At 36.7% G+C, this 27,993-nt stretch overlaps 3 protein-coding genes and 1 non-coding gene across 4 annotated transcripts; 3 read left to right on the top strand and 1 right to left on the bottom strand.

The window, feature by feature from the left end:
* Positions 1-1,480: 1,480 nt before the first annotated feature.
* On the top strand, positions 1,481-5,414 carry LOC149013357 (cytochrome P450 85A1-like). The gene is made up of 9 exons (XM_089159423.1): positions 1,481-1,998; positions 2,575-2,896; positions 3,036-3,185; positions 3,268-3,522; positions 3,630-3,716; positions 3,811-3,889; positions 4,378-4,487; positions 4,767-4,891; positions 5,102-5,414. The coding sequence occupies exons 1-9, from the start codon at positions 1,808-1,810 to the stop codon at positions 5,187-5,189; spliced, it is 1,407 nt and encodes a 468-aa protein (XP_089015549.1). The 5' UTR covers positions 1,481-1,807; the 3' UTR covers positions 5,190-5,414.
* An 86-nt stretch (positions 5,415-5,500) lies between these two features.
* LOC149013356 (signal recognition particle RNA) lies at positions 5,501-5,807 on the top strand. The gene has a single exon (XR_016174251.1).
* A 2,031-nt stretch (positions 5,808-7,838) lies between these two features.
* On the top strand, positions 7,839-10,379 carry LOC149013355 (putative UDP-arabinopyranose mutase 2). Its single transcript, XM_089159424.1, has 4 exons — positions 7,839-8,315; positions 9,111-9,361; positions 9,444-9,612; positions 9,912-10,379. The coding sequence occupies exons 1-4, from the start codon at positions 8,004-8,006 to the stop codon at positions 10,245-10,247; spliced, it is 1,068 nt and encodes a 355-aa protein (XP_089015550.1). The 5' UTR covers positions 7,839-8,003; the 3' UTR covers positions 10,248-10,379.
* An 815-nt stretch (positions 10,380-11,194) lies between these two features.
* On the bottom strand, positions 11,195-27,941 carry LOC149013354 (DNA binding protein). Its single transcript, XM_089157721.1, has 13 exons — positions 27,689-27,941; positions 27,466-27,573; positions 27,252-27,386; positions 26,349-26,882; positions 26,004-26,115; positions 25,513-25,900; positions 23,591-25,286; positions 23,409-23,494; positions 23,101-23,319; positions 21,758-21,886; positions 14,597-14,965; positions 14,011-14,126; positions 11,195-11,804 (listed from the first exon to the last, which is right to left on the bottom strand). The coding sequence occupies exons 1-13, from the start codon at positions 27,794-27,796 to the stop codon at positions 11,713-11,715; spliced, it is 4,092 nt and encodes a 1,363-aa protein (XP_089013847.1). The 5' UTR covers positions 27,797-27,941; the 3' UTR covers positions 11,195-11,712.
* Positions 27,942-27,993: the final 52 nt, after the last annotated feature.

Raw genomic sequence — 27,993 nt, 5'->3', positions numbered from 1 at the left:
TTTTTATGCCACTCCAAGACAACTCCATCAGTTTCAATACCCTCAAAAACCAAACATAGAAATAGTGAAACTTCTCGTCTCCATTACTTGTTTAATTAAGATCCAAAAGGGTTTGTAAATTATAATTATCAAAATTTAAATACACCTTCCCTTTTGATCGAAACAACTTATCTTTGCATGTGATACGTTAGAAAGGGTTATCAATTTATCACATTAGTGTGATTCTTTTGCCAAATCTTAATCAAGTAATTAATGGTTATTCATTTTTATGAATCACCATTTATTTTAGTATGATAATTCAATAATATTCTACATCCACATCTCTTGGCAACAAAGTAGTGTTGAGGATTGATGCCTTGTACTTAAAGTAAATGAATCAATCATTTATAATTATTTTTGCATAGAAATGTAAATGTGGGCCAATGAAAATGAGGGTTAATATGAAGAAGAAAAAAGTTCCTCGAGAGAAAGAGATGCATCATGTAGAGACACCTCATTTTGAAATCTACTTGTCGCTAGTGAAGATACGTGTATCGGTCAATTCGTAGTAACATTAAACATCTAACTACTAAATTTTTGGATTGTATTATTCTTTTTTATTGTAAGGAGATTAAAAGTTGTGGATTGACTGGCCAAAGAAAATTAATTTACCAAAAGGAAGGGAAGATACATATGTCGGATCAAAACATATACATACCTTGAAAAATATCACTAGAAACCTTGGATCACAAAAAAAGAACGAACCCAACACAGATTATTTTATACAAACAAAGTTCAGGAACAACTTTCTTACAAACCTTAAAGCATTAGTATCAGTAAATTAAGAAATATGGATGTCTTATCTCTCTCGGTCTCTCTCTCTCTCCCCCCAAAATTCAATAGGTAGTTTCCTAGAAACCCAGAGCTGGCATCTATGTTTGGATTACATCAAAACTAAAGTTGTAGACTAGAAGTTCTTCTAATCCACAGTTTCACATTGAATCTAAGAGCCAAGAGTCCAGTTTTTTTCCTTTTTTTCCTTTTTTTTTTCTCCTTCTTGCAGTGAAAGAGAGAGAGTCTTTTTGTCTTCAAAATCCACATGCCATGGACTTGTCTGGTTGTGATTTGTCTAATGGAATTAGTAGATCTTGTTGACAGGCATGTGAGGGTCTGGGGGGCTCAGAACTTTTCATTCTTGCTCCAATGGTGGTGGTGCCCATGTGCCATCTCACACTGGCATTTGATCCGTTACTGGGTAATTTTTAGCTTAATTTTCTAACATATTCTCATACTCAAAATTGACCTTTCCCTATCTATTCGTTCATGATCACACACAGTCACAAACACATCTCTCTGTCTGAAGAATTGATATGATCCACAAATCTCTTCTTATTGCTTTCCAGAATCCCTAGAATCTCATGTAAAATGAGTAAGAACTAACAAGTCGTTAAGAAAATCTTTAATGAATCTTTCTTTTCTGCTAGAGCTTCAGTCATGGCCCTATAAGGGGCAGCTTAAATTCAAACCTGTTAAAGGAAGCATTTACGACAAAACATTGGGCTTTTAAAACTCTGAAAGCCAGAAGTAGAGTAGTCTATAAGCATAGACTCCTTAGGTGGATGCATGCGGTCTGTTTAGGAATTTTATTTTTGTTTCTTGAGCCATCTTTAGGATTATTTGGATTCTGCTCTCTCTATTAAATGGCACTTCATAGGTCTGCCTATATATGTGTATGACCCATTGTTCAACGTAGCTTAACCATCAAGCCTCTTACAGGCTACAGCTCTATCTGAACTTTGAGCTGGTTCAAAGCTTCTAGGAAGCATCAATGGCGGTGCTTGTGGTGGTTTTCTGTGTTGTCTTGGGTTTCTGTATGTGCGGCACCGCCCTGTTGAGATGGAATGAGGTGAGGTACAGGAAGAAAGGCTTGCCTCCAGGAACAATGGGCTGGCCTTTGTTTGGAGAGACTACAGATTTCTTAAGGGAAGGACCTAACTTCATGAAAAACCAGAGAGCAAGGTAAGCTCTTGGAAGCTCTGTGGGTTTGTAGTTTTTCACTCTTGTTTCTTCTGTACAAACTACATATGGATTCATGAACTTTGCTTCTCCTTCTCTCTCTCTCTCTCTCTCTCTCTCTCTCTCCTCTCTCTCCCCCCCCCCCCCTCCTTCCTACTCTTGGTCTTTGGTGTAAGACAAGAATATTTCTGCTTTAAGATGATTCTCATACTTACAAAGTGGTTTGTCTTGTTTATAATGTTATAGCTCTGTTTTCCAAGTTGATGGTCTTGTAAAAGGAAGTTCCCTTCACCTTTATAAGTTAATTTTTCCCTCCTCTCCTCTCCTCTGTGGCTCTTCTGTGCCTAAAGCCAGAAGGGAGAGCACTTTAACCTCCCTAGTTTCAAAAGCTTCATGGGAAATAACCATCTCTTCACATTTTATTGACTCAAGTTAGTTATCTAAGCATGCAAAGCATAGAATCCACAATCTTTTTTGTTGGGTCTTCTTTTAGCTTTGTAATCATTCTAATTAGTTCCTTTATGCTAAGTAATGTAGGTTTTGTTAATGTAAAGAAGTTCGCTTTTCTTTCTTATATAGGTATGGAACTATTTTCAAATCCCACATCTTGGGTTGTCCTACAATTGTTTCCATGGATCCAGAGCTCAACAGATTCATACTCTTGAATGAAGGAAAAGGGCTTGTTCCTGGATACCCACAATCCATGTTGGATATCTTAGGAAAATGCAACATTGCAGCTGTGCATGGTTCTGCTCACAAGAAAATCAGAGGAGCTTTACTTAACATCATTAGACCCACCATGATCAAAGACCATCTTTTGCTAACAATTGATGAGTTTATGAGATCCCACTTAAGCAACTGGGGTGGAAAAATTATTGATATCCAAGAAAAAACCAAAGAGGTACTCTTTTAGTTGAAAATATCCTGCTCTTCCCTCCTCTGTTCCAGTTTTATTTATTTTCCATCAACCCTTTGTTCACTCTTTTAACTGTTTACTTTAGGAGTTCATAAATGATTCTAATGAGATTTGTTTGGTTCAGATGGCGTTGCTCTCGTCGCTTAAGCAGATTGCTGGTGTTGATGCTGATTTGGTTAAAGAATCCTTTAAGAAAGAGTTTCAGAAACTAGTAGTAGGAACCATTTCACTGCCCATCAACCTTCCTGGGACAAACTACTACAGTGGGTCGCAGGTAACTTAATCCTTAAAAAGTCCTGTCTTTCCTGTTTCTGTTAAATCTTTTAAATTAAATGACTGTTGCTAATTTGTCTCAGGCCAGGAAAAATATCATCAAATTGTGGACAGAAATCTTACGAAGAAGGCGTGAATCTCCTAATCATACCTATGAAGATATGCTTGGTTTCCTAATGAACACTGAAGAGAATCAACTCAAATACAAACTCAGTGATGAGGAGATAGTTGATCAGATAATTGCAATCCTATATTCTGGTTTTGAGACCGTCTCCACTACATCAATGATGGCTGTCAAATATCTCCATGATCATCCAAGGGCACTTCAAGATCTCAGGGTAACTCCTTCACTCAGTGATTCAGATTTGTGACAGTTCTCCCACTGTAATTCCCTTGGTTCTCTCAATTTATTTGGTGTGTGTTCTTTTTTATTTTTGCATTTCAGGAGGAACATATGGCTATTAGAAAAGAGAAAGGGCCGGAGGATCCGATCACCTGGAGTGATTTTAAATCAATGAATTTTACTCGTGCGGTAATCAATTCAACTCTTAAATCTACTACACCTTGTTAATAAAATAATCAATGGAAGCAACAAATTAAAACTCATAAACCTGTTCTTGATGCAGGTGATTTTTGAAACTGCAAGATTAGCTACTGTTGTTAATGGTGTGCTGAGGAAAACAACTCAAGAAATGGAACTGAATGGTGTGTAAATTGAACATAAGGTTACTTCATTTTAGTCTATGAAATGATACCTTATCATAGTGTATTTTGGAATCTCTCTGTTCTCATACTCTGATTATGTTATTGAGTGCTCATTTCCTTTTCAAACAGTACATGATGGTGCACTTGAAATCTCTCAAGGCCACTCAACATGCCTGATCTCTTGGTCAAGAAAAGCTGACATTTTAAAATTCTAGTGGACTATCAACATAACTCAACTCAACTAGATGGGTTCAGCTAAACAAACCCTGTTTAAAGCAGTTTTTCTTTGACCATAAACTTAAATTATTCTATTTAACCATCAAAATCAGGAGATGAATTGTTTAGTTAAGTGGGAACATGAAGAGGTTAAATGCTGTATAGAGTTGCAGTTCTTTAAGTATTTCTTTCAAATTGTTCTTTTTTGCAAGTAGTTACTGATGACGCATGAATAATGAATTATATTTTGTTTTTTCTTTTGGTCTTTCCAGGATATATTATTCCAGAAGGATGGAGGATATATGTGTACACTAGAGAGATCAACTATGACCCTACATTATATCCAGAGCCTTTTACCTTCAATCCCTGGAGATGGATGATGGTCAGTTACCACAAATTTAAGTCAAATGTATTATTTCATGAGTCATCCTTTGCATGAGGGAGAAGCAACTGCTTTTTGATTCTTTAATGTGTTCCTTTAAGGATCATTCAGACAGTGAAGACTGTTGGCAGTGCTGTAGTGCAAATGAATTGAAAGCTCCATGACAATGGTTTTGGTCCCCCCCAAGTTTACAGGGTTATGGAAAACCCTAAGACTTGTACTTTGATTTCTTAATTGCTGCTTAAAATACAATAGTAGTAACCTTGAGTTCCTGTGCAGGACAAGAAATTAGAGTCACACAACTACTTCTTGTTATTTGGAGGTGGAGGGAGGCAATGTCCAGGGAAAGAATTGGGTATTCTAGAAATATCCACATTTCTTCACCACTTTGTTACTAGATACAGGTAGGCTACAGTTCCTCATCTTTTATGTTTGGTATGCATTCCAGAAATAGATTCACAACCATTCTGAGTTGAATGCATGCTACAACTAAAATCTATTCCAGGCATGCATACCAAACACAGCTTCTAAGTCAGTGTGTTTGTTCATGAAAAATTCAATATGATCAGTTTTTAGTTAATTGTGTTGTTCAAGCTTTGCTCTTACTTTTGCAGGTGGGAAGAAGTTGGGGGAGATGAACTAATTAAATTTCCTAGAGTTGCAGCACCAAATGGGTTACATTTAAGGGTTTCAAATCAGTGAATCTCAATGGTGTATGTACAAAAGAAAAAAAAGTTAAATAGCATATTGAAGGAATTTGATGTACAATAATCAATGGGTTTTAAAGATCAATTAAATATTACAATATTTTTTGTTCGCCAAATCTATTTTGGTGTGAAAATTTCGTCTCAGCATGGGCTTTAAGAAAAATCATGAACACGCATCTCCAGTCCATCGAAAAGCCCAGGCCAATTTCATTGTAAGCGAACGTGACGTGCTTTGTTGATTAATCCCACATCGGTTAGATCTTAAAAATATTTCTTTTTATATTACAGGAATTTGTTGTGAGGAATGTCGAGCTCGTTAGCATGAGCTTGTAACCCAAGTGGGGACGTAAGGGTGATGGAATGTTGGTTCAACCCGAGTTGGGTGGGGCTCTAGAAGCACAATATTCTGGCTCGTCCGGTCCAAGTTGAGAGTTGAATCATGAGTTGTGGGCGAAAGCTTGCACTTCATGGTTCCTGAAGTAGTGGGCAACGCGCCAGGCTGGCTTCACAGAGCAGCGAATACCACTCGCTCTTGACAGTGGAAGGATCACGAGCTGATGTGTCTAGGGCCCACATTGCCCCTCAGTCTGATTCCAATCAGACCATCACTTTTTCAACATTTTCTAAAATGAAAAAAATCCACTAAAAAGGTATTTCGTTTTAAAATTTTAAATTAATGGCTGATATTTCCTTTTTAAGTAAATAAATCCATGGCCAATATAATTCTACTTTTTTTACCTATGCTTTTAATGTAGGCATATCAAAATAATTTAGAGTGATATCAAAATGGTCTTTGCATGGGCTCACATAATGTGTATCATGAAAGGACGTTAGTGTTCAATCAACGGAGAGGTGATGCAGATTCATTATTTATGCATGATAGAAGATAATAAATGGTCATACAAAATCAATTGGAAATGTCTATTACCAATGATTTTATTTTTGATATATTGGAGACAATTGAAATACCATTAACCTATAAAAAGAAGGTTTTAGGTAATTTGTTTTTTAATTTTATCAAAATATAAACTAAACCTAGATTAATTGTTTTCCATGTGATTATCAAATCCTTCAATTACAAAATCTTGTATGCTTCAATATACATATTAGATGATTATTAATATATTCATTTTATTATGAATTACAAATTTGAAGTATTATATTAGAATTAACTGAAACTAAAGTTATAATTTTACAACTGCTATCAAATAAAGTTGTATCAGAATTATTGTGATATTGGGTTAATCTGACAAGAGGACTTTAATACACTTAGAAGGGTTTTTCTAGTGTTTATTGATATTTCTAATTTTGGTAAAAAAGAATGAGATATTTGTTTCCTCTTTTTCATTTTAATGTGCAAGTAAATTATCAAATCTCATATAATTGAGGGAGCCAAGAGAATAACTAACTAGTTAAATTAAACGTTGCAAGAAATTGAAAAAGCATATCAAGAAATTGAAGAAAAATTAATTAATATAGAAAAAAGAAAGTAGTTATCAAATAATTATATACTATTAAAATGCGGTTGCAACTTGCAATTAGTATTAACTATTAATATATTATAAAACAAAATTACAATTTTAGATATTGTTTATTATTTATGTAAATTGAATGATTAAGGACTCTTAAGGAAATATAAATGTAACTCTCTCTCTTGAGTTCATGTTTTTATATTAACTAGTAAGGACGCACGTGTAAATGCATGTGTGATGTGTTTTCGAATACGCATATGTGCATATAAGCATATTGGATGGGGATCTATTAATCCTAGAATCCCCATATAAACACTTTACAATGTTTGACTAACTTCAATTTCTAGTCAATATGTTAACCAAGTAGACAAAGACTTAATCAATGCGAAATTCAGATTTGATATGAAGAGCGAGGACATTAGAAAACCTTAGCGGCTTTTGTGAGATGATATCCACTTTTTCGCATAAGCTTCTGCGAGTTGATCTCCCCCTAAGGTTGGAGAGCTTCTTCTTTGAGGCCATAGCTTTCTGTAATCGAGTTTGCACAACAGCAAGGTGGAACGACAGAGGTGGTGGATATGAAAAAGTTATCATTCTCTCGCATTACATGATTGGATGATTTCAGCACGTCCTCTTTAGTGTTTGGTACAAGCGGTGTATAATGGTAAGCGCCCCAACGTTTATACTTCCTAGATGACTACAATTGTAGATTTCAATCAATTAATTAAATTTAGTTTCACTATAATATTGGAATTGGAGGAGCGATTCTTCTTCCAATGTGTGTTGTTTTACCCATTACTTGATTGATTTGATTAGTAATTAGATAATAAATGATTTCTTCAAAAAAAAAAGGAAGAAGAAAAATTGAAAATTAAAATTAATTGCAATAGTGCCTGCTATAATTTGATTTTATTACTAATAAAACCATGTTCTTTACGAAATTACTATAGTTTCAAAAAATCTCCGCTGGAAAACTCAACCACCACAACCAGATGTGCGACCCGGTCGAACACGGTTTTATAAACCGGGGTTGACAACCAAAAAAAATAAAGTTTAACATCAAATTAAACGATTATAACAGTAACGCCAAAATCTAAAATCTTGAATTTATGGAGAAAAACGGAAGATTTTAAGGTTTTGCTTTTGAAAACTGAATTTGAGATTTTCCAGGTTTTCTTTTTGAATTGGTCTATGCACTGGTACTTCTTCTCATTTGGTTTACGCGTGTCTCATCTTAAAAAGGCTTCTACCACTGGGAAAGAAACACCCATTTCTCTTCTTCATTTCTCTTCTGCAGTGGTTTGGATCAGATTTTTCTCATTCATCTTGTTACTCTAATGGCGGAAACACTTTATCGCTTGAAAGATGAACTCGATATCGTCATACCCACAATCCGAAATCTTGATTTTCTGGAGATGTGGAGGCCTTTCTTCCAGCCATACCATCTGATTATAGTTCAGGATGGTGATCCTTCTAAGATCATCAATGTACCTGAAGGGTTCGATTATGAACTCTACAATCGTAACGACATTAACAAGATTCTGGGTCCTAAAGCCTCTTGCATTTCCTTCAAAGACTCTGCTTGCCGCTGTTTTGGCTACATGGTGTCCAAGAAGAAGTACATTTTCACCATAGATGACGATTGCTTCGTAAGTCCCAATTTTCTTTTGAGAAATGTGCGGTTTCTTCATGTTTTGCTTGTGCATGTTCTTTTTAGAGGTAGAGGTTGGATCTCGATACACTTTGAAGGAATTTGTGCTCTGGTTTATTTTCTACCATCAGTTTTAAAATTTAATTTCTTTCATAGAATTAATACTTAGTTTAAGATTTAACTTTCTTGTTTTCTGGTGCCAGTTAGTTTTATTATCTTTGAAGAGATCTGCTTAAAAAATTTAGGTGGCATTGTATCTGTTGTCTCTGTTCTCTCTTGTATAAAGTAGGGATGTGAAAGTCTTGTTCATGTGATATCTGTGAACAGATTGATTCTGTTGTTAGAGAATTAAGAACGAAGGATAGCAAATCACACATAGAACAGAATTACTTAATTATTGGAGTCACCCAGCTTCCACTGGTGCTATTAAGCCTATTATGATGTGGAGAATAAGAATGATGTGATATCTATATTGTTTCATCTAATCCTTTTTGTTTTCTGATGTCAGTTAGTTTTATTATCTTTGAAGAGATCTGCTTAAAAATTTTAGGTGGCATTGGATCTGTTGTCTGTGTTCTTTCTTGTATAAAGTAGGGATGTGAAAGATTTGTGCATGTGAAATCTGTGAACAGATTGATTCTGTTGTTAGAGAATTAAGAACAAAAGATAGCAAATCACACATAGAACAGAATTACTTATGGGATTCACCCAGCTTCCACTGGTGCTATTAAAGCCTATTATGCTGTGGAGAACAAGAATGATGTGATATCTACTAATCCTTTGTTCCATACAGGTTGCTAAAGATCCATCTGGCAAACAGATCAATGCACTTGCACAGCACATCGAGAACCTTTTGAGCCCATCCAGTCCCTTCTTCTTCAACACATTGTATGATCCATTCCGAGATGGTGCAGACTATGTCCGTGGATACCCATTTAGCCTCCGCGAAGGCGTTCCCACAGCTGTTTCTCATGGACTCTGGCTCAACATCCCAGACTATGATGCTCCCACCCAGCTTGTCAAGCCTCGTGAGAGAAACACCAGGTACATTAATTATATTGGTCCTCCATTCCAATTGATTCTAAACCAACTTGTACATCAAGTTTCAATCTTTATCTGTTGTCAGGTATGTAGATGCAGTTCTCACCATCCCAAAGGGTTCTCTGTTTCCTATGTGTGGTATGAATCTAGCATTCCACCGTGAGTTGATCGGCCCTGCAATGTACTTTGGGCTCATGGGCGATGGTCAGCCAATTGGACGCTACGACGATATGTGGGCTGGCTGGTGCACCAAGGTATCTTCAAGAGAAATATATACTTATTTCATTTCAATGTTGCTTCCAGTGTCACTTTTGATTTAGTATTTCCTGTTCAGATTGTCTGATTTTTCAGCTACCACATATCACAAACTCTGTTTCTAGCAATTTTTCTCTCTGGTTATTCCTAATTGGTGGTATCAACTCTAGAATTATTTGCTTTTATTGTTGGTCAGACATATAATCTCTTTCTCTTTGAAAGAGGGGAAGAAAAAACCCTGAGGTGATTAAAAGTGTAGAATTGTAAACATGAAAAGAATTTGTTTATGATTGTGTAGGTTATTTGTGACCATTTGGGATTGGGAATCAAGACTGGTCTGCCTTACATATGGCACAGCAAAGCAAGCAACCCATTTGTGAACCTGAAGAAAGAGTACAAGGGCATCTTTTGGCAAGAAGAGATAATCCCATTCTTCCAAGCTGCAACCCTTCCAAAAGAGTGCATCACTGTCCAACAGTGCTACATTGAACTCTCCAAGCAGGTGAAGGAGAAGCTTTCAAAGGTGGATCCTTACTTCGACAATCTAGCTGATGCAATGGTCACATGGATTGAAGCATGGGATGAACTCAACCCCCCATCTAAAGGCACCAAACTACCCAATGGCACTGCTTAATTTAGATTAATTGTCTGTTATGAGAGACTTTAGTAATTTGTCCGTCTATTTTGTTTGGTCTTTTCGGTTCTGAGATTTTGGACCAGCCTTTATTTTTTGCAGAACGATACATGCATTCTTTTATATTTAATTTTTCTGCCCATGAGTATGTATAACAATTAAAAGAAAATTTTGATTTTATGAAGTTTGTTCATTTCTTCTTTTCTATGTTTTAGAATAATTTGAATGGCGGATCAAGGAATTGATTTTGTTGGCTTTGTCATCAGCAAGTAAAACCCATAACCTATTCACTAAGAGGGGTTAATCTTACCAGTTGAGCAACTTTGTGTTTGTAAAATAATTCTCTATCATCACTGATAGGGTCTTCTCTTTTCTCTTTGGAAGAGCTTTCCCAATAAGTTATGGGTTAGTTAATATATTTTAATTCAAAGAATAGAGTAAATTCAGTGAGTTCTTCTAGATTAGAATAGTTACGCATGACAATCTCGCTAATTAAGAGAAATCCTCCCAAGGAGAAGATTCAAATTACCTTTCATCTTCAATAAAAATAAAAATAAAAGAATATCCTAACAGCGTTGTCTATCGGATTTAATAAAGAGCCCCTTCATGCGATAGCTAGTATGCCTAACCTAGTAAACTATTAATAGACTTTGTAATTAGTTTTTGTCAAATTCCCAGCTCAACCTAAATCTTCATCAACAAAAAATGTTAACATGTCAATAGATGGTCAAAAGTTCATATTATTTCTGCGTTCAATCCATTTAGAAGAACTTACACTCTTCAAACCATTTTCACACAAAATTTATTTGCAAATCTGTTCAAAGAATAGCCAAATCTAATCAATTTACGTCTCTACTAATATGCTCTGTCGTTTTCTCACTATTCATTCGATTAATAATAAAAGAGATATCAATTTACAATCTCACTCTTGCTTTCAGAAAAGGGACTATACTCAACCCCTTGACAATAAGCTTTAAGGTACAGTGGTCTTTATATCATATGCCTGAGCTCAATCTCGGTACTCAAGTATCAGAACAAGGAAAACTGTAACAAGATATAATTTTGTGAGATGTTGCTCTCCTTGTAGATATGTGAGGTAGGTCATGAACTGTAGAATACAATTGGAAAATAAAGAAATTCTAACAGAGAATCAGCTTTCTCAGATCTATCATGGCCACTATGAGATTTACCAAGCAATTATCAGTTCCATTTAAAGAAACTAGAATTATACAACTTTTGATATACAAAATATACATTTTCTTCCATTACCTGACCAAAACGTTTACAATTACAAGTCCTCTGCTGCGACTCTAAGATTCTGCATTTCGATTTTCTTCTCTTCATTTATTGTAACTTGTAAGATTGTGTCTTCCATTTCAGCTAAATGATACGCTAAGTGATGAAGCTAGCGGGAGATGGAAGTATAGCAACTTGGCTTATCTAGCTCCTTACTCCTAAAACTCATTCAGTTGTGTAGATAAACCAGCAGCTGACATTCATCACCAGCTACTGCAAACACACCTGACCCAGAATCAGCTGCAATAAGTGATACGCCACCTTGTATGGGAGACACAAGAAAGAATCATAAGCCTTCAATAAGTAACTGAAATTAAACCAAAAATACTTTGTACATCTGAATGTAATTAGATAATTAGCATGCTGCTGAGGTTGATTCATAAGCCAAATGACTACCATTAACAATGTCTGTTTTGACAATCTGTAATGACAGATGAACCATACTAACTTTTTATTCAATATCAGCAATCAAATTCTGCAAGTAATATGCAATCTAGCAAAGCCAAGATGTACTATCCATGCCGAAGTACCAGAAAGGACCCACAAAACATTGTCGAAGAGAAAGGTTTGCATTTTATCCTTTTTCAGTTTTAACAGCTAAGAGGAAAACACAAAACATGTGGGCCAAGAGGTTGAGAACTTGAGATGGCACCCCAGACAAGTTGATAGTTCAACAATGTACAACACATTCAATTTTCAATTCAACAAGATTACCCTCCATGTGGCTCAGAATCTTCCTGAAGCAATGTACCAAATCCTAAACAAGATCAAGTTGGTTGGATGGATTGGAATGTTGAATAGCAACACTTTCAAGTCGGCAGGTAGGACGACACTCCAGGTTCCAAAGGAATAAAAATGAAAATGGTACTTCAGTCTAAAATACTCAATAGATGACAGCAATCTTAAGTATCTGGTTTTAGGCAGAGCTATTCATATGGATGATAGAACTAAAGAGTAGAAATACAACAACTGGAAGGGTGATGCGGAGGGATATGTACCAAAACTCCTTGAAGAGTGTACCATTCGTATCCTATTGGTTGCTGGGTATTAGTTAGATCTTCATTTCTTTCTTTTTTTCTAGTTCTTTTTCTTTTCGTCTATATGGAATCAAATGTAAAAATGTTTATAAACTTGACTTAATGGTTTAAGTTTAATAAATTTCAAGCTTAGAAAAGTCAAGATACTTCAGAAAATTATATCTACACTTGACGAATGAAATTTGGTGTGATTACTAGTATTAACTATATTACATTGTGTCTAGAATTGGAGAAGATAAAATAGCCATGAATTAGTAACACATAAAGAACACAACAAATCTGCAGCTTTTGTATCTTCCAACCTGGTCTATCCAAGGTTAAAATGTCTTTTTTGAGGGTTAAGTTGGTTAATAAACGAGGTTCAAACTTGCTCAGACTAAAGAAATGCCACTTTCAGTTTTGAACCTGCTCAGGTTAAGTACTACAAGAAGCAAGAAAAAATCTATTGTAAAAGTCAAAGGCAATGGACTTATAAAGTACAATAACTACCATGGAAAGTTAAATCTGATAACACACAATAGATAAAAGCTTAACAATTCATCATATCTGTTAAAGTAATCAATTATGGAGTTCAAAGCATTGTTCACATGAATTAGCATCATAAACAGTATTTTGAGTTTTGTTCACATATAGTAACTCATGAACGGTAAGTTTATCATTTATGATGTGTTTCCTTTTGTGCGTATGTATTATTATATATTGAATGAAGTGAGTCTCAACATACTACTTGTGACTGCCAAGGCTGCAGCCATCGCTGCTCTCCTTTTTTAAGTATTTACAATGTTCAATCGGTGGACCATTTCATAAATCCACGTTGAATAATACAGTTATTTTTTTATTTTTTATTTTTTGATCATAGACCCATAATTCTATATCACTAGCTCTGAATGGTCAAAAATGATAACAGGTTTCTTATTTATTAATCCTCATATGTATCTCCTTCTGTAGTTGTTTGCTCCGGTTTTGTTCGGCTTTTTGCAGCTAGTGGTTCCGAGTTCTTTTCTTTTGGCTAGGCTTGCCCTTTGGTGTAATTATCTCTTCCCTTCTCCCCCCCCCCCCCTTTCTCCATTTGGTTAATGTTTTTTCATTCATCCCAAAAAAAAATGACAAACCAACAGATGATATGTATGGCTGCATCCAATTTAAAAAATTTTTCCATTTGGCAGATGCAATAGACATTTGGTAGTATTAATATACCAACAATCTGGAAGCACAGAAATTAGATGGTGGAGAATGATGAGCATTCACAGAAGAACAGTTTACTATTTTTAATTTCCAGGAAACCAAAAATTAGCACATTTGGTCGACAGATCTCTTTAATTATATAAACCTTCAAAAAGAAGTCAACAGGATGAACTTTCAGAAGCAGACATTTAGATAACAGATATGTTGCTAGTGTAAATCTTATATCCACTATACAAGGCATTTACCTTTGACATGATGCAGATCAGACAGCTTTGCTCCAGTAGACAATTCCCACATGTACACAAGGCCATCACGTGTGCCAATGATCCCTTGACCAAATAATGCATCAGCAGCAGAAGCTCTGCAAAGTAAGTTTTATGCTTCAACCTCCTACTCACATTAGAAAAAAGTTTAATCCTAGCTGCTAAACAGTTCCATATACTCAAGTATAAATAAGTAGATGGAGTGTCCAAATGTTTATCCCTAAGTTTTTAAGTTTTAGCAGAAGCTTGCTCATTCACTTCAGATCTTTATTTATACCAGGCTTCTTTTTTCAATTATTATCACTATCGAGAATTATGCTGCATCTTCTAGTCTGAAAAACAAAGGTTCCTACTTTAATTATCTATTCAACTCAGCAATTAGTTTTCCTATTAGTAGTGTAAATAATGGCAATAATTAATCAAGTCAGTGTTGTTTACAATCGAAGCATGTATACATATGATTAAAAGCATTTGGTAGCCAACTAAATCCAAGTAAAGAAGGTTTACCAAAGTGAAGAACCACAAGCATTGCAATGTAATCTAGCATATATATAAAGTTTGAAAGAACCTTGGATCCAAAGGGCTTCCAAATATCACAATGTTATTCATCAACAAAGCCAGCCTCCAAGATCCACCTGGGGTTGTCTGCCAGCCATTTGATCTATGATTATCTTGAACCTCGGGATTAGGATCAGTCAATACAATAAGCCAGATGGCTATGTCTTCTCCATTCAGTGGAAGAGAAGCATGATCCTCCCCTCCCCTTAAAAACCAAACCTCCATAGCGGCCATCAGCTCTCTGACTTGCTTCTCTATGTCAGTACTAGTGGAGCCAAAGCCACTTTGTTGCCAGTTGAAGATACCAACTGGGAGAAATTGAAAAATTGAACTGCTTGGAGCAGAAAACCTTGATAGGAGAGCACGTTTTGATATATCCCTGATATAAGTCAGAGAAAATCTGCTAAGCTCAAAGAAGTTTACAAGAATTATACAAATATATTAAGAAAAGCAAGGGGTTAATTGTGGAATAAATAATAAACATTGTAAGATAAAACGGAAATGGACAATGAAAATAAAAGCCACTCCGAACATATGACAAAGAGGGTATTGATTGTAAGTCCATGAAACTGCGTCACTACTCGGGCCTAGCTAAACATGGGGGGAATTATGAGCGCCAGGTACAGTTGTACACCTTTTTTTTTTTTTTATTTTTTAAACTAAGTCGATAGAGGTGAAGAGAAATAACATTCCAATAGTGTTCTTAGTCATGCCCTTCATCTTGACGGAGTGTTCTTAGTAGTGCCCCTTTGGGACATAGTCCAATATGGGTGCAAGAGCTTATTGATTGGGACACTTGCCATTGGAAATTACCTTTACTTTAGTCTCTGTTTTCTCCATGTGAGGTTCAAGCTATTTTAACAATCCCTTTATTGTCTCCTAATACTCTAGACTCTTGGATATGGGACAAAACAAAGGATGGTAAGTTCACTGTGAAGTCTACTTATTATCAATGCTTAGCTATGGCTGATGATCAAGGTAATGTTGCTTCTTCTTCCTCCTCTTCAATGTATTGGAAAATAATTTGGCAGATTCCTACTCTTCCAAAGATTAAACAATTTTTGTGGCGAACATCATATGAGGCTATTGCAATTGGGAGCTCCCTCTTCTTGAGAAATGTTTCACTTACCCCTTTGTGTCTAATTGGTGGTCAGAGTTCGGAGAATTTGTGTCATGCCTTGTTTTTTTGTCATCATGCAAAAGAGTGTTGGAGACTTTCTCCCCTCCGTATTAATACATCTGATTTTTTAGGGACAAATTTATTTGATTGGATGGATTTTATCAAAATAAAGTTCAATGGTTGTGACAATTTAACCCTAGTGAATCAGATGTAGAGTGCATTAGCTTGGTGTATATGGAATATTAGGAATGCTGCACTTTTTAGAGGGCTTGATGCCTCCATAATTCATACAATGACTACTTTCTCTTATCTTTGTGCAGATATACAATCTCACATTATGGATTTTCAAAGGGCTCATGGGGATCCTCATCCAAGGCCTAGTCATTTAGTTTTTGAAGAACTTGCTCTCTTTCAAATCTTCGTTGATGGATCATGGGATAGTTCTTCACACAAAGGAGGTAGAGGGTGCATCATGTGAGATTATAATGGTGGTTTTGTAGCGGCTCAAAGCAGATGTGGTCATAGTGCTTCAGCAACTTTAGCTGAACTTGAAGCAATTAGAGATGGCATTATTCTGGGTTCCTCTTTAGGAGCGGTAGATTTGCATATTCATTCAGACTGTTTACCTGTTGTTAGTGCTCTCCAGGGTCTCCACTCATCTTTAGATTGGATGTGTCTCAGTTTAGTAGTAGATATTCTGAAGCGTTGTTCTTTCTTTCCTAGGGTTTCTTTTAGTTAAATTCCTAGAATTGGAAATGGCTTTGCTGATTTCCTTGCTAAGGGTGCTTGCAGGTTATCTTTAGATAGATCTTGGTGGGGTATACCACATTTGTTTATTGTGGATTCCTCTCGTTTGTATAGGTCTTTTGACCTAAACTCTTTCATTTAATATAATCGCTGCTTTTTCGTTTTGGCCAAAAAAAAAAAAGACAAAGCCACCTGATGTGAACCAAAAATCCCCCCTGGCCGAGACCCTAAGTTGCGCCCAAAACCCACACATAGGGGGAAAGCCCCCTAGGCTGGCCGAACCATATAGGGGGTATTTTGTCCTTGCTCCCCCCTTAAACTATTTAATCCTCTAATTTCAGCATGTGTCTTTAGTTAATTAGGTTTTAATTTCAGCATGTGAGTCTTTAGTCTTTATGTCAATTAGAGTCTAGTTGGGCAAAAAAATTAAAATAAATAAATAGAGTCTAGTTGAATAGGATTCAGCATGTGTCAATTAGAGTCTTTAGTTAATTAGGATTTTAGTCCCAGCATGTGTCAATTAGAGTGTCCTTATTTAACGGCTGAGATTCATCTTGTAAGGAAATCTTAATCTAATAACGACTCCCATCTAGATTAGAAGACTTTTGTAAAGGCTATAAATAGCCCCTCTACCTCATTGTAAAGCTCAAGTTCAAGAATTGCAGCCAAGAAAGGTGCATCAAGGTCCTATTTGGTAGGACCTTGTGGTTTTTCTAGATCTCTGAATTCTATATCTTCTTCCTGTGACCCAGCAATCAATCTAGCAACACTACAGCAGTCAATCAACAATTCCAGCAGCAGAATTTGAATCCAAGTAAGTACAGTCACCCAAGCCCTTCCCTCACCTCCCCTAGCCACACTCCCTACCCCTCACCTACCCTACAATACCCTCCCTCCCTCTCCAACCCTCTCGGCCCCCTCTGTCTGTCTCTTCTTCCTTGCGACAGAACAAGAACAGAAAATCAGGAAGAAAAAAAAAAAGAAGAAGAAACAAAAGAAAAGAAACAAAAGAATTCAAGAGCAAGGAAGAGATAGAAAAGTTATTGTTTTCTTTCAAAATCCAACCAATAAAAATTTTTGTTAAAACCTTAAACTTAATCCGTTTCCTTCCCATCTAGTTTGTGAAATCCAAATCCTACCCATAACCTCTATAGTTGGATCTCCAGCTTTATTTAACAATTTGATCCATCCCCCATTATTTTGTTACATCCCATATTGATACCCTACTAAATAAACCACCCCATCTTAAGTTTTGTTAAAACCCTAACCTTCCCATATTTCTCAAATTATTTTAATCCAAATCTAACCATACTATCCATTAGATTGCTGAAGATTCTGGGCAACCCTTAATTTTAGGGAAATCATCAAAAAACCCTAACCCTAAAATTGGGTTTCACATCACCACCATACCTACAAGCTCATGAAAATGTATTCCACAAGTACTTGGATAAAATTCTGGTAACAAGTACCTAGATGCCATCCTGGTCTACAGAAAAACCCTAGGAGAAAAGCTCTAAGGTCAACCACAGAGGGCACTTGTTTTGCTATAGTTAACTTCCAAGATTGGTTGTAAATACCAAATATAGTATCTCATAGTACCAGAAGGATGAAACATAAAAGAAATGTGGATTTCCAAGCATCTTAATGATTCCCAATCCCTTTTTCCTTGTTAAGATTTCCTTGTGTCATGATTGTATTCATCATTCTAAAGCTACATGATAGACTACCCAGTCAGTTAGAATCCACTTCATGATCATACTTGATGTACTCTACTGAAAACCCTCTTGGAATATTCAGATTGAACCAAAAAACCAGAGAGATATCACTCACTTTCCCTCTGAAATCTTATTAAGCATTAGCTATGGATTCACTTGTCCAATCATTGTATCAGATTCAGTTTCCATGTATGCTTGCACTGCTGCACAAGAACCTATGCCATCAGATGATGGTGGAACACTTTGAGATAGTAAAGGATGATATTAAAGTATTCTCTGGCCCAAGTGAAATTGCCAACTCAGTGAAGACCAAGCTCAGAGCGATCATCAGCAAACAAGGGTCAGGACAGGACCAGAAGTGGAACAAGAAGCTGACGCAATCAACTGAATAAGTTCAATATCAGTTATCAGTGTTGCAACATTTGTATTTCTTCTTTTATCTTGCCTCACGGTTTTCTAATCAAGATATTTCTTCTGAAATTTGAAGTATTAGATGTTGAGAAAATAGTGCAGCAAGCTTGTTATTTCTTTTGTTGGAGATTTTTGCTTTTGTCCTGAATTTTTCTGGGAATCCAGGAAACAAAGCATCAAAACTATTTGAACTGCCAACTTGTACCTGTAATAGAGAGAAACCTCTGATGTTAAAATCCCACTCCTTCCTCCGGTTTCTTTTGCTTTTATTCTGATAAGCTTCGAACAATGATTAGAAAATATATAAATGAAAAAAGAGCTGATGGGAGGTTCACACAAGAAGAAAGAATCACTGTGGCAACTGGCTACCGTATAAGGCTACATGTTGTGCGGGTAAATCTTCAAAGCTTCAAAGTTAACAGTTGTTTCGGAAATAATCGTCTGTAAAATGAATAACTAACAAGTGGATTTGGAGTTTGAAAGCTCGTGATCGAGTGATAGAAATAGGTAATGTACTTGTTACAGCCACTCATCCTTCAAAGCTCTAGCTGTCTATATATCAACAGAAAACCACACCCAGTGCATATGCGGTCCTCACTCCCGCGGTAACACACACCATTGTGGTTAAGAGTCATCAAATAGCACAAAGGGGCACAAAGGGACACAAAGCATAGGGCCCAGCAACACGACACAAATTCCTCACACTTTCAAGAAATCAAATACCTGACAACCCTAGCTTGGATACATGTTACAACTGCCTACCCCAAAAGCTTGATCTGTTAGGTAAGGGGAAACACACAACAAAACTACTTAACGAGGCTTTTAGGTTTCTATTACAAACTAAGAGAACAACAAAATTCCTACTTAAAAACTGAAAGATTTACTGAATTAGAATACCAAACAAGACTTTTTGTATAGACAAAAAGATTCTGACCTAGAATAAATCAAATAAAATCCTAGATTATTTACCTTGAAACTAGTGAATTAAATTAGATATATGTTGATGTAATCATGAAAAATAGTCCTAAAAGATAGTAACAAATAAGGGTGCAAGTTTGGCCCTAGCGGCCCTGACCCGCCCTAAACCCGCCTTGAGCCCGAATAGGGCTTGGGCTAAAGATTTTGGCCCTAAGGGCGGGTTAGGGCCAAAATATTCTGGCCCTGAACTAGTGCCAAGGGCCGGGCTTGGGATTACTCTTTGGCCCGCCCAGCCCATCCCGGCCCGGCCCTAATTCTGGCCCTGATCTTGACCCTGATTCTGGCCCTAATCTTGGCCCTGATTCTGACCTTGATCTTGGCCCTGATCCTGACTCTGATCTTGACCCTAATATTGGCACTAATCTTGGTCTTAATCTAGGCCCATGATTTTGGCCCTAATTTGAGTCTAGACCCTCAACCCATATGGAGATGAATTAATTCTAATCCACATGGATGAATACTTGACACGTGTCAAATTTTAAAAACATAATCATGTTTTGTAAAAAATTAATAAGAATAAATTATATCCTCATTACCAATGTAGTAAGCATCCATCTGATTTTGGCCAGATCCTAACCCTAATTTTGGCTTTAGTCTTAATGTTAATTTGACATTGATCATGTACTAGATTTTTACCCTAATTAACATTGATATAACTTTAAGTCTCGACTTTGACCTTCAATCATTTTGATCATATTAGATTATGAGTTCACTTTCTATATTATTTTTAAGATAATTCTTATTTTTTTAACTAAGTCATTTTTAGTTCCCAAAAATCATTGACTTTTTTTTTTTGGGACTAAGGCGAGATAATATATTATAAATAATAAAAGCTAGTATATAGAGAATTAATATCTAACAAATCTACACCCCAACTTCTCATCATGAATATTGGCATCTTTCTTTTGCCTCCAATGTGATATTTCGGAGGGGGGGGACCCTATTAAGGACAAATAGCTATATTTGTAACTAAAATATCATTTTCTTTAACTAAGAAAAAATATCAATACTAAATTATCGTTGATTTACTTGTTAACAAAGTTTTGAATATGGATTTTTTTTGTTGAATAAGGATATCAATGGAGAGGTTTTCAATTTCCATCACCAAAGTAATGGGAGACTTTCAGAGCTCAATATAGAATTATGGAGTATGAATTTACTTATGTTTAAAGCAACACTATCAACTTATTGATTATTTTATCATTTTGTAGGAGCTTGAATCATCTTCTATTTCTATGAATTTTATTTTTAGTTTACTTGTGATACTTTTATGTTTTTTTTTTTTTTTAATGAATTTACATTTGATATTTTAGGTCAAAGGATAGGACCAATTAAGGCTAGGGCCAAGATAGGGTCAATCAAGGCCAGAGACAAGGTTAATCAGGGTTAGAGCCAGGGACAAGGCCAAATAGGGCCAAGGCCAATCAGGGACAGGACCAATCAAGATCAGGGCCAGGGACAAGGCCAATCAGAGCTAATCAGGGCCAATAAAGGCCATCCCATCCCGACCCAGCCCTATTAGGGCCAATTAGGGCGGGAATGGGCTTGGCTTGGCCCTGTAGAGCTTAGGGCTAGGGACAATAATCATTGGCCTTGAACTAGGGTTAGGGCGGAAATGGGCTCAGATTAGAACATATAAGGCTGGCCTTGGGATTGCAAAAGCCCGGCCCAATTGCAGCCCTAGTAACAAATAGGCTTATGGACTACAAGCTTACAAGACTAGGCGTGAACACCGTGTGCCTGAAGCCCCATGTTTAGGCCAAAACAAAAGGCTGTAAGGATATTGATTATCAGCATCTTTACTAAACCAAATAGTACCCAGTCACAACTCACAAGTCGACAAAAGGAATCCAACAAAGCTCGAAAACTCAGAGAAGAAGAGGCAAAACCAAGCGATAGTTGGCTACTAGAAGTTTTGAAGTTCAAAGTCTTACAAGCCAATTATTCAGTTAAATAATTCAGTTAGATAATTAAAAAGACCTTGAGGAGGTCACAACGTAGCAATGTGTCTAACACCATCCAACATGCAAAATAACTCCAATATCAAATCATTCAGTTAGCAAAAATGGTTAAGCATACATGGTTGGCAGGTGAGAATATGAAAGGTGAAGGAAACATGAAATGATTAGGTAAAGAAGATTCTACAAGGAAAAAGTAATAGAAAACCAGATGGGCCGGTGACATGGAGAATGCAACATACCACAAGCCAAATTCTCCAAAACCATTATGACCAACAATTAGAGAGCCACACTTAGAGATTCTTTTCAATTCTATCACACCAGGAGTAGCAGAGTCAAAACTTTGTAAACTGAACTCTTCCACCTGCTCACTACATGTGCAAAGCAAGACATTGTATGATCATTCGGCATAACTTCAATTGGAATTCAAAAAAGAATAATATTATCCCCAGGAAAAGGGAGGAAATCACAACAAAAAAAAAAAAAAAAAAAAAAAGGAAAAGAAAGATAACCACAACAACCAACAGTATGAATGTTGAAATAATGGAGCAATAGTTAAATAATATATACAGAAGGATGAAAATAAAAAATGCATCAAAGTTTTAGGTTAGGATTAACAAACTTCAAGCTCCCATCTGCTATCAGATTCTTCAATTGAGGTTTCTGCAGTTACACCACACTAAGAATGGTGAACACATAAGACACTTCAGTCCTCTACCATCTAGAAGTACTACCAACTGAATACAATCAAACCCACCCTAGCAAAGTTAATTCACAACCATGTCTCCTCTGAAGTGAAACATGTGAATAAAAAGAGCATTGGAGAGATGCATAATATCTATAACTCTTAAAAGACCATTATCTTCTGCTCCTACTCTTTATAATATATAGCATTCCATTTTGATACTTTAACTATAACTCAAACTCTTCTTGATCGGTTGGCGATAAGATCAATCGAGGATAGAGTTAGTTACGGTGGATTTGAATTTGAATTTGAATTCAGAGACTTATCATTTACAGGGAGAAAACTATGGATCAATTCCACACCCGAAGTTTGAACACCGTTGGAATGACAGGGCCACCTTATAAAGTAGGACAAGCAATATTCTGCACAAAACTCTGTTTCAGTCTCTTATAGTCTCTTATATTGTTTGTTCATGTAAACAATGAGTAACAACATCAAATATTCTAGTGTCTAAATTCCATCATAAACAACTTTCAGCCTGAGTGCTGAGACAGAAAAAGTTTGACAAGATATTAGATGTTTCCAGAAATTATCAAATATGATAAAACCCCAACCCAAAAGAATAAAAAGCAGGTAAGATAAAAATGACTGGATACAATAGAAAGAAAAATTCTTAAGAAGATTCACATGTTTTTTCAACTCTAGTCTACGGTCATAAGTCATGATCCAAACGCACAGTCTCACCAAAAAAGTTCGATGATGTAATCAATTGGTTAGCAGAAAGTACCAACATTACAATTTGATTTACCTCATCCCCACAAAAATCAAAATCCATCAAGAAGATTCTAGCAGCTCCAATAACAAGAAAAATGTGGGAGAAGGAACATATGTTACTGTTACCTCCATTCTGAATTCATGACCCAAATGTGCAGTCTCCCACTCTCTTCAACAGAGACAAGATGACTGTTTCCACAAACTAGTACACACCGAATTCTTTCAACAGCTTTTAACTTGACAGTGACTGAGACATAACCAAGTTTCACAGCAACAACCTTTACAGCATTCTCTTGAAAGGTTTCGGAGGTGCATGCAGAGCACATACAATTCATTCTCTGCTCCCTGAAAAAACCATGCAGCATATTTTTGCCAATCATAATTCAGGGTTTGTTTAATTACTATCAATAATATGCATTAACTAGAGTGACAACCTGCAACTAGGTGTCTTGATACTGTCCAGGAAAACAAGGCACTGCCCATTTGGAGTAAATTGGAAGCCACATCTCTCAAGTGTGATCTAGAAAAAAATAAGAAAATGCATCAGAACAAACTAATGAACTGCCAAAATATATCCATCTTAGGAAATAGAAAGAGAACAGTGCAACAGGCATACTTTTCTTCCAAATGAATCCGTCAAAATTGGCAGCATGATTGACGTGTAAGCAATAAAAGAAGGGCATCCTCTAATTGGATCCTTAATTGGAACCTTGTAAATAAAAATGGATCTAGCATTATCCCCCAAATGACCGCATAAAACACAGATATTGATGTCATCTCCTTTGTTACTGTATAGTACAGAGAGAACTGGACTTGGATGAACATAGCATCCGACAAGTGCAACAGAGCCTTTCTCAGGATTATGTTTACCACAGTCAAAGAACTCCTCATCCTTTTTCTGGAAGACTGAGACAGTATTACAGCACCCCATAAGGTTGTGCGGCTTGACCACTTCACTGGAAGAATCACCCTGATGATCTTTTGCATGGGAACCACAAGAATCTGGATGACTAGATGCAAGGGTACATTCTGCGTCATGGTCAGACACTTTCTCAATTTGAGATACAGGAGCAATATCAAAGAATGAGTCCTTCAGTTTGAGGTTAACCTCCACAGCATAAGCATTATGATGTCTGTTAAGCTTGGTTTCTTCTGCAACCAAAACATCTCTTGTTGAACTGTTAGTTGAGTCACCAATCTCTGCATCAAGCAAAGCATCTTTAGAAGAACTTGTGTCAGGAACGCATAAATCACCAACATTCCTGCAAACTATACTTTCAGAAAGAGGACCATTGTATTTCCTAGTTGAAGCTTCTTTACCTACTTTCAGATCAAAGATGGAATCGTTGCCTTTTCTAATTATTCCTCTTTCATTATCAACCTCTTCCTGTAAAATACATGCAGAACTCATTGCACCAATCAATTTAGTTTCATCTGTACTGTGATCCAAATGTAAACCAGTTCTTTGATATGTCAGAGAAGAACCACGATTGTGGCAATATGGGACAACTACTGGACTAGGTATTTCACTAGTCATAATTTCCAAATTCTTGGGAGAAAAAGAAGGCTGAGATGCCTTTTCAAGACATGTGGTTTTTGAAGAAAAAACAACCATTTTGGACCTATATGCACTCTCATTTCTTTGGAAGGCAGAGTCATCTGGTGGTTCATTCACTCTATATGAATTGGATACTCCTGGATTGAGCATACTTTCAGTTTGAGAGGGAGAATGACTATTCCCCAAAAATTTTGGCAGCATAACAGAGGGACCTTCTACATGGTTAGATACAAGTTTGAGAGCCTGTGCACAACCTTCAAATTCAGAATTGATTTCAACAGGTAATACATTCTTATCCCAATTTCTGCAAGCATTATTTGACTCTTCAAGAACGATCTGTTTGTCGGGAGACAAGCAATCTAAAGAATAATCAGTGAGAGCTTCTCCCTTCTTCAGCCTTCCATTGGGAGTTGTGAGTGCTTTGTCAAAGGAGGTTTGCTTGTTTCCAACAGTTGCAACATGTAAAGACTCTTTCCCATGATCGACATGTTCAAGCTCCTCCATGTCACTGGTTCTAATATGACAAACTAGAAGTTCCTGCCCCCTACTAGCACTTACAGGTAGTCCCACCATATCAGGACTGTACACATCTTTAAGATTTGGTATTTTATCTTCTTGAACTATATTGGAAAATACATGCCCCTCGTTACTTGCATACTTCCAACATTCATCATCCTCAAAACTGTCTGGTATGACAGGCTTGAAATCTTCAGAACTTGGGACGGTAGACATTTGCGGGACAGGTTTACCTGTAAAATATTACGGCAAGAGGACTCAGACAAATGTACACCATAAGAAGTTAAGGAACCAAAGTAAACAAATATGATACACTCTGCCACAAACTAACAACAGAATAGCCAACATATGACAAAAGTTCAAAGGTTTTTAAGGTTTTGAACGCTTTAACTTGGAGATGCTTCATTTTGAAGGTGGCCGAACCCATTAGTTTCATGCTGAATCTTCAAGCCACCTAAACTCACAGGATGGTTACATTTACTGTCAGAATTTTTGAATTTTTTATAGGATTCTTTTTTCTGACTGGGGTCTTCTTGAGTAGAGGAAGTGCTCGTGGGAGCAGAACTGTCATCATTGATTTGGTCAATTCCTGCCCAGCCGAATCGTATTCACTCTTCTGAGAACTTATGATTGAATTAGATGTATCCATTGTAGCTGCAACAAAGTCATTTCTGACAATGGAAGGGCTCCCATCTGGCAAAGAATTAGTCATATTATCTGCATCATGCCCAACCGAATTGCAGTCACTCTTCTGAGAACTTATGATTGAATTAGATGTATCCATTGTAGCAGCAACAAAGTCATTTCTGACAATGGAAGGGCTCCCATCTGGCAAAGAATTAGTCATATTATCTGCATGGGTTAACTTTTATCAGTTAAACATAAAGGATAAAGAAGGCAACGTACTGATTCACCCAAAAAAGGCAACAGACATTGTATGTGCACATAATAATACCTTGCAGAAGATCCAATGTGTCAGGCGCATATAGATCTGAATCACTCACAACCCTTGACTCTGTCACGATCAGGGATTCTCCATCTTTGATTTCCATGGCTGAGTGACATACCTGCAAAAATATGATGCCAAAGGAAAATAAGAATGTCCCCTTGCTGCTGAGGATAACCAACTGCTATGAATAAATTCAACACAGAAGCACGATTCCTGGGATTACCATGAAATCCTTTATTTCTTGCAAGCTGCTGATACAGCCAGCAAGCTTATTGAGAAGAGAGGAACCGACAAATGAAAACTACAAAAGGCACTAGGAAAATGATAAAACATCAATGGATGAGTTCTTACATGTATTTCGTGCTTCAAAAGCTGGTCTTTTTTAACAAAACCAGTTTCCTCTCCACAACTGTTGAAAGACTGAATGGATTCTAAAGGTGAACCATCTTTGACAGAGGTTGGTCCATTTCCCTTTTCAGTTGTAATTGGTAGTTCCTCTGACACAGGTGGAGTTCCTTGATTTATACATATTTCAGCATCTACTTGTGAAATAAGTTTACATTTCTCATCATGATGAAGCCTTTGAATCTCATATCTAGTAGTTTCAACCTCAGAACCATTTGAAATATGTTGAGGACATAATCTTTTCACTCTAGCATCACTGGCACTTATGGTAGTCATTTTGTGCTTTCCACTTCGCTTCCCAGTAATAAGTGGCTTTTCCAAGTATGAAAGGAGACATGAGTCCGGAAACCGTGTTTTATTCTCTACTGCAGCACCATTTAAGAACCTGGAGGGTGGCAAACTCTGTTCTGCTGTTCCAGTTGAATTGGCCACCAGCTCTCGAAGAAGTCGAAGGACATATGGATTTCTGAACCCAAATAGCTGCATGTCATCATAAAATATAAGAACTAACACTAAGAGATTTCTTTCCGATCTTAGGGTTGAAAGTGAAAACTCAAGTAGCTTTACAGATGATATGCATGAATAATTGCACCTTATGAATATAGAAATACAGAATACCAAGTTACTGTTGACCAGCAGGTACCAGAAGAACTAGAAAAAGGTTAACTGCAGCATTACCTAGTCAATGCACCCAACATATCCACATAAAGACAAACTTAATGTTTGGAATTTCAAATCAATGGGTAAGAAACTAAAGTAGTCCAACAAGAAATGCTTGTAAGATAGCCAAACAACCTACAAGACAACAGTGCTTCAAAGTTAAAAGCTCATAAAGGGGTTATTACCTACCTCAACCCCATCTATCTTGCAAGAGGATCTCTTCCCATGCCACATCTTTACTCGAGGACCACTTTTCTTCTGAAAACGCTCCCAAGCAATATCTGGAGTCTGTCCTGAACATGACTGTCCATCTGTAGAAGTAATCTGCAAACAAATTGTGTGTTACTCTGATACTTGCCTGGATAATGTTCATAAACAAAAGTAGAAGGGCCTGAACACACACCACAAAAAGTGGTCCTTTAAGACCTTCATGAATTTCTATCTTGTACATGCTCCCGATGTGAGTGCGAACAGCATGATAACCAACCGGATAAGGATATCGATCCTTACCCTGCAAACGCCAAACAATAAGTAAAAAAAAAAATTTAATTAAAATGACTATGGAAGTGGATAACGGAAGAAGAAGAAGCGGAAAAAAAAAGGCTTAAACTTTCACTTAAACACACCCTAGAGCTGCTCCAGTACTTCTTGTCCCAAGTTCCCCTGTACACACCTCCAATGGAGATTATTTCCAGTCCGTCAGGTTTTTCTCCGCTAGGGTTTGCATTTTCCATGTCGAGAAAAGGTAAGACGATAGAATGCGGGCAGAACAGTCAGATCAAACGGAATTGGACTTGGAAGTGAACTAAAACGATTTTGTTCGACCAAATTTCTGCGAAAAGTAAATCAAAAAGGGGAATAGCAGAGGGATCAGGAGGATTCAGGAAGGGTTTCCGTTTTAAAGGCGGGAACTGGAATCTTTTGGTTCAGT

This window comes from Hakea prostrata, chromosome 6 (genome assembly GCF_041222555.1).
Source record: "Hakea prostrata isolate BN-2017 chromosome 6, UWA_Hpros_2, whole genome shotgun sequence".
Lineage (NCBI taxonomy): Eukaryota > Viridiplantae > Streptophyta > Magnoliopsida > Proteales > Proteaceae > Hakea > Hakea prostrata.
The sequence above is the reverse complement of the archived record's forward strand: the minus strand, read 5'-3'. Positions and strand labels throughout refer to the sequence as shown.

What these genes read in the sequence shown, in the direction of transcription:
- LOC149013357 (XM_089159423.1), top strand. Translation starts at nt 1,808, where the DNA reads ATGGCGGTGCTTGTGGTGGTTTTCTGTGTTGTCTTGGGTTTCTGTATG. An exon ending in GGGCACTTCAAGATCTCAGG is followed by an intron (nt 3,523 to 3,629) that starts GTAACTCCTTCA and finishes TTTGCATTTCAG; the next exon opens with GAGGAACATATGGCTATTAG. An exon ending in TCAAGAAATGGAACTGAATG is followed by an intron (nt 3,890 to 4,377) that starts GTGTGTAAATTG and finishes TGGTCTTTCCAG; the next exon opens with GATATATTATTCCAGAAGGA.
- LOC149013355 (XM_089159424.1), top strand. Translation starts at nt 8,004, where the DNA reads ATGGCGGAAACACTTTATCGCTTGAAAGATGAACTCGATATCGTCATA. An exon ending in CCATAGATGACGATTGCTTC is followed by an intron (nt 8,316 to 9,110) that starts GTAAGTCCCAAT and finishes TGTTCCATACAG; the next exon opens with GTTGCTAAAGATCCATCTGG. An exon ending in CCTCGTGAGAGAAACACCAG is followed by an intron (nt 9,362 to 9,443) that starts GTACATTAATTA and finishes ATCTGTTGTCAG; the next exon opens with GTATGTAGATGCAGTTCTCA.
- LOC149013354 (XM_089157721.1), bottom strand. Translation starts at nt 27,796, where the DNA reads ATGGAAAATGCAAACCCTAGCGGAGAAAAACCTGACGGACTGGAAATA. An exon ending in AGTACTGGAGCAGCTCTAGG is followed by an intron (nt 27,574 to 27,688) that starts GTGTGTTTAAGT and finishes TGGCGTTTGCAG; the next exon opens with GGTAAGGATCGATATCCTTA. An exon ending in ATCAAGACACCTAGTTGCAG is followed by an intron (nt 23,320 to 23,408) that starts GTTGTCACTCTA and finishes TGGTTTTTTCAG; the next exon opens with GGAGCAGAGAATGAATTGTA.